Genomic DNA, 10,761 nt, shown 5'->3' with positions numbered 1-10,761 from the left:
GAGGTGCAAATCTCTGTTCCCTGCATCAGAGACTCACGAGGCGCAATCAAAGGATGATCAACGGTCGCACATATTCGCTCTTTTTCTCGTCTTCATTCGGCCTGCTTCTCGGTCTGATATCATATATCATCTCTGATGCATCCCCCCGCCTGTGCCTGCACGACGGCACAGCCGACAAGCAGGATGGATGCTCAGAGCGCAAGATCCGTTTAAGCGCGGGCAGGCAGACGTGTGGGTGCGTGACGCACGATCGAGCGCCGGACGTCGAATTGAATGTGGGGTTGTGTGGGGTGCCACGTCAGCAATCATTATCCGGGGGAGTGCAGCCCATTGCAGTCATCGTCGACGTGTGCAAAGGTGCGTACTTAATGTTCTTCCCCACGCACACATACGTGTACGACTCGTGTACGCATGTTAAATACAGCACCAGCAATATTAATAAAGTAGACATAAATAACCGCGACTCCGAACTTAATGTCCTACGTTAAGGCATGAAAAGCAGCGTCCGTCCATGCAGCAGCAGCAGATGTCGTCCATACGTCGGAGCTCCGCAGCAGCGATGGCGGCGCCGGTGGTGGATTCATGTGTAGCGCGCCTTGTTGCCCGCCTGGATGAGGAGGCGGATGGCAATGCCCACACTGCCGAACCATGCGAGCGAGCTGGGAACCGAGCACATACATGAGTAAAGCCCTACGATGATGACGCATGAGGGCACTACAAAACGCACCGGAAGAGCGAGCGTACGCGCGTTGTCTGCGTGATGTATGTGTAGGTGTGGAGGGCGCGTAGGGTAAGGCTGCAGGGAAGATGGCCAGGTTCAGCGCCTGCTTCTGGTCCGACGCAAAGAGAAATTGAGGGAAGGGACTTACAAGACGATCGACGCGACGTTTGCCGTGCGCGCATCCACGCCTGCGTAGTTCGCCGCGAGCTACACATTGAAGCATTCGCCACGAGGCGTCCGGCGTCCCAAGTATAACAAAGGATATAGATACACACGTGCGTGAGCGGGCATATGACGTCAGAAGGTATTTCAGACAATGAGCATCCCACAGAAAACGGACGAGAATCACAGACGTACGACAGCAGCGAACCACAGCGGCAGTGCCTCATTGGCATTGGCATGCGCACCCTCCATGCGGCGCACGCGCGCGGCAACCTCCGCGCTAATCTTGTTCTTCGTGACGGCGCGTTCGAGGTTCTGGCGCGGGTTGACGCTGCGCGGGTGCAAGTTACGGCCAAGAGCGGGGTTTCATTTCATGGATGGTGAAGGGGAAGGGGAGATGGGTGTATGCGTCAGTATATGTTTAGATTCGGCCAGAGAAACGGTTGGGAGGTGAGGATTGTGATTTGGAGGAAGTGGAGGGGGTAGAAGATAGTAAAGAGGAAGAGTACGCACTTGTCCCACCCAGCCTGCGACCCGACGAGCCGGTTCTTAAGGACAGCCGGCACGAGCGAGAGAACGTACATTGCGGGGATGGAGTAGAGCGAGAGCCGCTCGTTGTTCAGCATGGCGTCCATGGCGATTTGTTGTTGTAGAGAGGGTAGAGTTTTGAAAGGAACGGCGGGCGTCGACGCGACGAGGAAGGATGAGGGTCAAGAGGTCAAGATGGTGCGCAGTAAACTCCAGGCTTTTGACTTTGTGGCCTCCACTTGGCAGCGGTGATGGACAGACCCGTCACCCGGTCAATCATGCATCAAAAGGCTCAAACCGTGTCCGGTGGGTGTCCTTCCGGGTGAAGGCGTCGCCGACACCGACACCGACGCCGAAGCCAACGTCTTGCCAACGTCAATTCATTGGCATGCTGATCAGTGATCAGTGATCCACTTCATGCCGCTTCGCCTTGAAATTCTTCGTCTGATTTGTCGTCCATGTCGACTCGCTAGTTCGTTGATTTCAGTATTGCAGGCGACTCAGATTAGGTCTCTGGAATTTCGTCGGTGGTTCGTAGTGGTTTGTGAAACGGGCACATTGACGAGCGCGTCATGGTAGTGTCAGGAAGAACCGCCGCATTGCGCCTTGTTGCGCTCCCGTTCAGGAACAGGAGAAGAGTGGCGGTCGGTCGTCAAGACAACAAATTTCCTCGAGTTGAACCCTTGACTCTCTTTTGGCATATGTTCCCGGAGCACTGCCGAGACCTCCCCAACACCGTTCTGCTCTATCTCGTTGAAGGCAAATACTAACGGACCTACCGCGCTGCTGCAGTGACATGTTCAAATCAGAAGATCGTTCTTCCCGTAACACTTCTCAAGGTCATCGATTCATCTCTCGAAGCATTATATCCACCAGTCATCCTTTCGTCAACCCTGTCATCAACTCTCCGTGCTCCAAACTCCCTGCTGATGCTATCGGCTTACTGGGAGGCACTTGGAAGCACGCTCTCATTGCATGTCGCTACGGCACGGAATACAAACTCACCCTTTTCCTAAAACTTGTCAACATGATTGTACACCGGCCCCTCTGATTCTACAGTCACCTGAACTGATTGACTCTTCGCTGATTCCACGCTCCTCACTACGCTGTGACATCGACGTCATTGCCGCCCGCATCATCTCGCCTCACATCAGCCGACCACTTCTCCACGCTCCGAACCGTCTCCAAGTATTGTTCCGCCTTGGCCTTCATCGCACGCACGGAGTCCAGCCCTATCGGCAGACGCGCCGGGATGTCACCAGAGGACACAACGTCGTACACCGCTTTGGCGAGCTTGGATGCGTCTCCCTCGAACTGCACCTCGTTCGTGGCGTGCCTCACTTTGTACGCGGGTAAGGATGTGTTGGCCGCGTAAGCGGGATGGATCGGCAGTGTGGGCATCGTGTTCGTCCCGACCGTGTCGAATTCGCCGGGTTCAATGAGGCACAACTGGCAGATTATGGTGAGCGATCTGATGATTCCCCATGCACACGACGTTTACACACCTTGATGTTCCAGGTAGGATCGAGCTCTCTTGAGATTGCCTCTGTGAGTCCCTCGATTGCTAGTTGTGGAGTCAGTCACCGAAAAGCGCCAATAATTTGCCTATCTTACCGTGTTTACTAGAATGATAGAAAAAGTGATCAGCCAAGCTCAACTTACGTATCGATGGTATGTGACCAAATTACTCACCTCGCCGAATAATGAGAGTACACCGGCACCCCGACAACGCCGGTGACGGACGTGTTCTGCAGGATAATGCCACCCGCACCAGCGGGGTTCACCTCGCGGAGGAAGCGCAGCGCCTCGCGGGTCACATTGACGGTCCCCCAGTAATTCACCTCGAAAACTTTACGCGCGTCTTCATCCGGTGTGCCCTCGAAGTCACCCAGCAAGCCCACTCCAGCATTGTTCACTACGACGTCGATGCGTCCGAAAGCCTCTTTGGCGCGCTCGAAGGCGCTACTGACCTGCGCCTTGTTCGTAATGTCGAGTTCGACGGGCAAAAGGAGGTCACGGCTGTAAGCGGACGCGAGGTCGGCGATGGCAGATGGCTTGCGCAACGCTGCGACGACGATGTCGCCCTGCTTAAGCACTCGCTCGGTGATGGCACGCCCAATTCCTGAGGACGCGCCGGTAACTGCAATGTTTGACAGGTCAGTGCACATTAATGGTCACTGCATGATTGACGTACTAAGCCAAACTCTCTTGCCCATGTCGGTGGTGCGAAGTCGATGAAAGGTATGTGATCGGAGCGACTGTTCGTCTTTCTGCTTAGACTCTATCTCTATTGCTCCTCTTTATACCTTTCACATCTGGTCTTCTGTTTCGTCTCTCTCCGCATTTTCGCTGGCTAAACTCCCGACGCGTCGGCTTATTAGTGGCAGTTTTGCTTTGTCATGCCCACCGTACCTTGCTCTGACGACTCCCCGAGCCTTCGCCCGAGTGGAACTTCGAGTGCTTACCAAGGATTACTAAGGTAGAGCAATGGCGGGATATACACTCTAGCGCCTCGTTTTACATGGCGTGCACCGTGCAGTGGGCGCTTATAGCATCCAGCCTCATCATTGGTAGAAGACATGAGCACTTCGGCTTCTCGCTTCAATCAAACCGCCACCCACAAGTGAGTTCATAGCCAGTCCCCCACATGGGCTACAATCGCGGGCGTCAAGTTTTGAGGCAGCTCCAAGTGGTTTACTTGGGGTGAATTTACAATGATGGTAGCATGAAGGTATGTCAATGTCCTAAAAAGACGTACTAGTGACGAATTGTATCAGCACCAAGCAATTTGTCGCATTCGCTTGCGTATGTCCACGCTCAAGAATTTGCTGCATATTACTGCAGAAATTCGCCATGTACAAGTCGATCCTCCGTTTACAGTGACGGAGGACGAAGAGAGCTTGAACCTCTTGCCGAAGTTCACCTTTATCTGGCTGAATGTGTAGCCAACGATCACTTAGCCGAACTGAACTTACACTTTTCTCAAGGCAACCAAGTGCGTGGCCCAGAATGTCTACGTTCGCTCGGTGTCTTCACCTGTATTTCGCGTCTCAACCTCACGAGGAACAGCAAACCGATTGCTCTTTCAGACATATCGGACCCGCAAACCCTCCAATTCATTGTATGATCACTTCCTATCGCATCCTTATCCTTGCATTTTTTGACAGCTCGCTTACATTCCAGTCCCCTTCACTAGCGCTATGGGTCGCTTTAACCGTATCCTTTGATCTGCGCGGATTTGCGATACCGCGTTTTGCTCATCAACTCGCTTCTTGAGCGCTTTTTTCGGGTCTATAGGTTGCGGATAGTGGCTCAAGTCAACCATTTATCTTGTGCTCCAGATGAAGCAGTGTCCATTCCTTGAGTAATCAAACGAGCATGCCGCGTTTAGGCCGCTCCATTCTGCCGTCTGCGCGCACGTTGCATAAGCGCCGACGTCCAGATCAATCCGGCGCATATCGGTGCCTCATGCCAAACGCCGCACAGCACGTTGGAGCTGCCTTAGTACCTCTTGCCCACCACGACTCGCAAAACCCATAGAGCCCACGTACACCTCAGCTTATCATGAAGAAAACTGTCTTCAAGCCATTCAAGAGCCATACCGGCAGCATCCGCACATGCGCATACTCGCCCGACGGTGCATTCATAGCTACAGGTTCGGATGACGCGACGATACGCATATGGGAGGCAGGGACAGGTCGTCAAGTAGGGGAGCCATTGACAGGGCACAGGAGTGGCGTTAATGCTGTCGACTTCTCTCCTGACGGACGCCGTCTGGTTAGCGGCAGCCTCCACTCAACCCTTCGAATATGGGACATCAACACTCGTCAGATGGTCCTGGGGCCGCTCGAGGGTCACAAACTTTTCATAGCTATTAATGCGGTACAGTACTCTCCAGACGGTGCAATCATTGCCAGTGCTGGTTACGGCCTTGTCAAACTTTGGAATGCTCACACAGGGGACTGCATCGCCACAATACAGCATCCCGAGAGGGTGAATTCCATCTCGTTCTCACCCAGTGGCGACCATATTGCGACCGGCGGCTGTGATGATAGGCGTGTTCGCATCTATGACGTACGTGACCACAAGCTTGTTCGCGAGCTGGCTGGACATCGAGGCCCTGTTCTTTGCGTTCAGTACTCTCCAAACGGTTCCCTCATTGCTAGCTCTTCAAACGATTATACCATCCGGCTTTGGGATGCCTCGACAGGTGACCTGGTCAAAGGCCCCCTTCGTGGGCATAAATATAACATTTTAAACGTATCATTTTCCTATGACGGTCAACGTCTAATCAGCTCTTCTCACGATGAAAGCATTCGAGTCTGGGACATCACGTCGGGTGGTTGTGTCTTGGGACCGCTGTACGGACATGGGGAGCCAGTCTATGCAGTCTCATGTTCGACCGACGGAGAACACTTTGTTTCCTGCAGCTCCAGTAGCGTGCGTATTTGGAAGTTATGCGATGGAACACAGGTGCTTCCACAAGTGAGTGTTCTACTTGTGATTGAGTGCTTTTCGTTGACGCCCATTTGTTAAGTTGGCGGCGCAGAGTGGCACCGACCACACAAGCAAATACACGTGTGTCTTGTCTTGGAGTTGACTTTTGCCAATGCTGAAATCATACTTGTACAGACGGAAGGTATATGATAGAGGTAGCGTGAGTGCGATTGCCTGGTTCCCCGATGGAAAGCACGTCGCAAGTGCAGGAAACAACCATGCAGTTAGGATTTGGGATACCACAACAGGCCACGAATCCGCTGACCCTCTCGTGCGGTCCGACATCAACGTCGAGGCGATAGATATCTCAGAGAATGGAGGCCTCTTGGCTAGCGGGGAAATTGATGGTTTAGTTTGCATCTGGGACCTCAAATCCTATGATCTTGCCTTGCCTCCTCTTTCCGCCGGTGACGGTTGCCTCATATATTCTGTCAAGTTTATTCCCAATGACACCCGCCTTGTCAGCGCGGGGGATGACGGATAGATCCGCGTGTGGGATGTGCGCTCCGGTGCATTGCTGCATACTATCAACGCACATCACGACAGGATTCGTACACTTAGCGTTTCTTCTGACGGATCTCGAATAGCAAGCGGGTCATATGACAAGACTGTCAGAATATGGGATTCCCACTCGTTTGAACCTCTGGGAGAGCCTCTGGAACACAACGGACAAGAAGTAAACTCGCTCTGCTTCTCGCCCGACGGTTTGAAACTGCTCAGCTCATGCCCGGACGGCGCAGTACGTGTTTGGGATGTCTTGCAAGGAGAGAAGACCGTGTCTGTCAGTCACGATAGCGCCGTCCACTGCGTGCAGTTCTCGACGGATGGATCTAACTTTGTCATTTTTTCCGATATACGTGTATACCGCCGGGAGACCAGAACAGGGAGGTGTCTTCAGTATTTCCGACATGAGGAGAAGGTACATGCAGCAGCAATTTCGCCAGACGGGGAGCGTGTCCTATCAGTGGTCGGTAATGGTATTATCCGCATCAAGTTGTGGGACGTCAAAAGTGGACAGCTTCTTCTCCCAAAGGTATGTACTAATAAGTCGTTCTTTCAGATTTTACCAGTACTCACCTGAACTTCAAATATATAGAGCCACGATGGCAGCGCCGAGGGGACTCGCCAACGAGACGGTGAAGGAGGAAGGGTGAGTGCAAATGTGGCGCCTTTTCTAAACTTCACTGCTGATGGATAGCCAGGGAGCCGATGCAGACGACGACTCTATAATGAACGTAAGTAGAAAATGATCTTTCACCTATATTCCAGAGCTCACAAATGTGTAGATGCCTGCGACTACTACGAGGGCGCCCGCGGGCATGTGCCTTGACTCCAACGAGGGCAATGAAAACAGTACATCGCAGCGCATAGGCAAGGGGAAGCAAAAGGAAGGAGGAAGAGGTCCCCGACCTGGAATTGCCGCACGGTTTGCATCATATCTTGGCCGCAACAAATCCAATTCCGCGCGCGAACCCGGGGAAACCCACAATTGGAGGAGCCGCACAGTAGAGTTAGTGAGTCTCGCAAAAACCAAAACGGTATGTTTGTTACTGCATTACACCGGACCGGTTACTGATGCTGTCTTTCTAGTTCATAGCCGCGGGACGTGATCGAAACGCGGCTTCGAACTCACAAACACCGAATCCCGAGCCAGAGTCGGATGAATCGAGACCACCTTCCCCGCAGCCTTCGCCTGGCGCACCCCCTCCTCCTGAGGCGGAAGTTGGCGGAGGTGAAGGGAGTGTGGTAAGCGACAATGGGTTCATTGACACCGTGCTGTATTGCATGTGTATTCCGTCCTGCAGATGAAGTAGGAACACATAAGCCTAGGACCTAGTTGATATACACCTAACCAAGTAGCTTTGATATCTTGACGCCTGTACAAGGCGTAGCCTTGCATGTATGTATAGTAGGACATGTATTTAACGGCTCCACTTCGCCAGCAAGGGGAAAACCCTGCTTTCACAAGGACGTCGTATCGATCGTGCCGATTCTGCTTTACATGGTACATTCAGAGTTTGGACTTTTTCGCAAACAATGCACCCTGCAATTGATAACCACTCGACGAATGCAGTTACAACTTGTCATAATGATGGGAGCTGGCAGAAACAAGCGGCCAGCAGCCTGTCATCATAGCCATGAAGCTGACGAGTCTGTCAACCAGAAAAGAAGAGCTCGCTATTCCCGCACGGAATTGCTCGTTAGCGCCTAGTGGAACAACCCAAAGCAACTTGAAGGACTTACGCCGGCTGTAGGATTGCAGTTCTGGCTTTGGAGACAATAACGCATGCCATAAACGGGAGCCAGGGAGAGCCCACTTTCCCTACGCCGACGATGGCTGCGAATTCATTAGGAATGCCGCAGACGATATACACGTTAAAAAAAGAACGACAATTCACTTATGAGAAGCCACCGAGGCAACACCCTTCCAGGGTGAATCATCGCGATAGGGTACACATGACCCAGAAATATCCCAATGGCTGTTACACGGACGGCGTCACCTGGCAAGTGATGGAACCAACCAGGCAACAAACTCGAGGCTGTGAGGTAGGACAAACATCAGAGGGAAACATGACTAATCGTGAGCGTGAACGTACGCAATAGCAAGAATAACATATACGATGAACGTAAGACGTTCTCTGGCTTTCTCGTTAATCTAACGCAAAGCTAAACGACCGGTCGTCATCCCTCCTTGGTTGTGAGCGTCTGCAAATCTGCGCTTTGAGGAAACTCATGCCACCAAAGAACCCCGTGGAGAGGGAATCTGCAGAAGAACAGCCCGCGAACATTGATGATGTAGGGATTCGTCCACCCTGTAGTGTATCTGAGCGCTAGCGCTTGCACTGATCTGCGGAACCGTTCCACCTGCACAGGATGGATTCATCACACGGAAGAACCGGAGGCTCTCGAGCAGGACGTTCGCAGACATCGGTGTTCACGTCGACCATCTTGCGAGCATCTTCCTCGGGTGTGCCCTCGAACTCGGCCATGGTTCCATATCCGGCGTTGTTGAAGACGACGTTGATCCGGCTGAACGCGTCCTTCGCTGCGGTGAGCGCGGTGCTGACTATCAGTTGGCCACGTCCACCTCGACGACAAGCAGGCGCTTGGTCTATAAATGGCGGTGAGGTCGGCGAGCGCGGAGGGCTTGCGTAGTGTTGCGACGACAATGGCTGAGGATAATGCTCTGTTATAGGTCGGCCAATATCAGAGGATGCGCCGGTGACTAAGGGCGTTGACTCGATCAGTGTCAAGCCATGGAGAAGCTAGATCACTCACTGAACCAAACTGTGCTGGTCATATCGGGTGCTGTACTCTGTAGCTTGGGGATGACGCCAGTCCGTCCATGATAAGGCTTCTTATCAGTATTTATATTTAGAGTCCCTCCTAAGCAGTGATCACTCTCGGATTCGAACCGCGAGGTGACTGTGATGCGGGCGAAGGTGTGGAAGGGGTGCTCAGCGCTCAGCGCTCAGTGAAGGAAACATTATAAACAAGAGTAGGAATGGGAGCGATGGCACTGGCCACCGTATGAGAGTACAAAGCGAAATGTAAGTTGGTAAAAGTTAGATATTGTTCATGCGTGGGAATAAGTTAGCAGTTCACTGGTGCGCCGCAAGTCGCTTTGCGCACCTCTTATCTGAACCACACGTCCGCGAGTCTGCCGCCCATACACCCACTAATACCACTTCGCCTCGCCGCGCGCCATCTGTCCCGCTACTCGACCGTGCCGACGACGGAGCCACTCTGACGCAGATGTCGCGTCCTTGGGCGCAGTCGCCTGCGCACGGGCCAATGCTATCGAACAACATCCACATGTCCTACGTCACGACCACCACCGTCCGCCTGGGTAGAGGGTACTCCTCAAGAAGCATTTCAATCACCATTCCTATCACCATTTCGCATTATTCCCATTTGCAAACTCGAGACGCATTCCTAGACCAATACCATGACATTCTTCCCGCGTTCATCGAAACGTTCATCTCAGGCGACGGCGACTCCACGGCCTCCGCATCCAGACCTCCCTCGTCACTGGGCACACAGTTACAGTCCAGCGCAGCACATGAACACCTTCTTTACCCCAGCTCCACCTCGATCCTGCACCCGCTGCCTCGCCGCGCCATGCTCCCATTGCGATCCCACAAACACAGCTGCGGTCATCGATATCCGCGCTGAATCGAGGCGAGGCAAACTGCGCGGTGCTTGTTTCTCTACCTCCGCCTAGCGCAGTTGCCGATTCAAACGACCACGGTGAGGGATGGAAGCAGGGACAGGAGGAGAGGGACGTGGAAGGGGACGCGGACGCGAGGAGAAGCAGGAACACGAGTTAGACTCAAAATCAGAGTCAGACACAGCAGAGGATCGTAATTCCGCCGACGATGCCTGTCAAGGGGTGGAATCCGCCGCTGCAGGCTGTTGCCAGTGGGACTGCATCGGTCGAACGGACGAGGTCGACGAGCGCGGGCGCGACCAGTGATCTTGGGCTCGGGCGGCCGCCTCGGAGTTCAACGTTCAACTCCGAGCTATCCCTTCTCAACAAACAGTGTCACCTCATCTCCTATCATCATCACCGACATCGTGCCGCACGACACCTTCCTTGTCTCGCCCTCGCGGATTCATCCTGGGCCTGATGAAATCGCGTTCTGCCGCCGGCCTCGAGAGCAGCTCCACCAACGCTGGTATGACGAGCGTGTACAAGTATCTCAGTACCGCCGTACCCGGAGTGAGGAGGCACACGATCCCCACCCGCCCGCCGCAGTCGTCGATCGCGAGCGCGAAAGGAGGGGAGGAACAGGGGCCGATAGGGCAGGAGAAGATGACTTCGTCGGTGGTTCTGCCTATGCTTGATCAGT

General features: G+C 53.5%; 5 protein-coding genes across 5 annotated transcripts; 2 read left to right on the top strand and 3 right to left on the bottom strand.

The window, feature by feature from the left end:
* Positions 1-429: 429 nt before the first annotated feature.
* CONPUDRAFT_138585 (uncharacterized protein) lies at positions 430-1,822 on the bottom strand. The gene is made up of 5 exons (XM_007773084.1): positions 1,397-1,822; positions 1,079-1,214; positions 870-928; positions 728-796; positions 430-659 (listed from the first exon to the last, which is right to left on the bottom strand). The coding sequence occupies exons 1-5, from the start codon at positions 1,516-1,518 to the stop codon at positions 581-583; spliced, it is 465 nt and encodes a 154-aa protein (XP_007771274.1). The 5' UTR covers positions 1,519-1,822; the 3' UTR covers positions 430-580.
* A 287-nt stretch (positions 1,823-2,109) lies between these two features.
* Positions 2,110-3,687, bottom strand: CONPUDRAFT_167256 (NAD(P)-binding protein). The gene is made up of 6 exons (XM_007773083.1): positions 3,606-3,687; positions 3,104-3,551; positions 3,026-3,033; positions 2,917-2,975; positions 2,475-2,860; positions 2,110-2,365 (listed from the first exon to the last, which is right to left on the bottom strand). Exons 1-5 carry the CDS (start codon positions 3,625-3,627, stop codon positions 2,513-2,515), a joined length of 885 nt encoding a protein of 294 aa, XP_007771273.1. The 5' UTR covers positions 3,628-3,687; the 3' UTR covers positions 2,110-2,365; positions 2,475-2,512.
* A 1,288-nt stretch (positions 3,688-4,975) lies between these two features.
* Positions 4,976-7,722, top strand: CONPUDRAFT_167255 (WD40 repeat-like protein; the record flags this gene model as incomplete). Its single annotated transcript, XM_007773082.1, has 9 exons — positions 4,976-5,485; positions 5,949-5,989; positions 6,044-6,315; positions 6,496-6,941; positions 7,005-7,058; positions 7,111-7,143; positions 7,195-7,446; positions 7,499-7,654; positions 7,714-7,722. The coding sequence occupies 9 exons, from the start codon at positions 4,976-4,978 to the stop codon at positions 7,720-7,722; spliced, it is 1,773 nt and encodes a 590-aa protein (XP_007771272.1).
* Positions 7,723-8,229: 507 nt separating this feature from the next.
* CONPUDRAFT_167254 (uncharacterized protein) lies at positions 8,230-9,221 on the bottom strand. The gene is made up of 4 exons (XM_007773081.1): positions 9,188-9,221; positions 8,506-9,134; positions 8,308-8,448; positions 8,230-8,246 (listed from the first exon to the last, which is right to left on the bottom strand). Exons 1-2 carry the CDS (start codon positions 9,207-9,209, stop codon positions 8,740-8,742), a joined length of 417 nt encoding a protein of 138 aa, XP_007771271.1. The 5' UTR covers positions 9,210-9,221; the 3' UTR covers positions 8,230-8,246; positions 8,308-8,448; positions 8,506-8,739.
* A 266-nt stretch (positions 9,222-9,487) lies between these two features.
* Positions 9,488-10,084, top strand: CONPUDRAFT_156192 (uncharacterized protein; the record flags this gene model as incomplete). Its single annotated transcript, XM_007773080.1, has 1 exon — positions 9,488-10,084. The coding sequence occupies one exon, from the start codon at positions 9,488-9,490 to the stop codon at positions 10,082-10,084; it is 597 nt and encodes a 198-aa protein (XP_007771270.1).
* Positions 10,085-10,761: the final 677 nt, after the last annotated feature.

Source organism: Coniophora puteana, assembly GCF_000271625.1.
Source record: "Coniophora puteana RWD-64-598 SS2 unplaced genomic scaffold CONPUscaffold_10, whole genome shotgun sequence".
NCBI classification, from domain to species: domain Eukaryota; kingdom Fungi; phylum Basidiomycota; class Agaricomycetes; order Boletales; family Coniophoraceae; genus Coniophora; species Coniophora puteana.
Note: the sequence above shows the minus strand (reverse complement) of the source record. Positions and strands in the feature narration are given on the sequence as shown.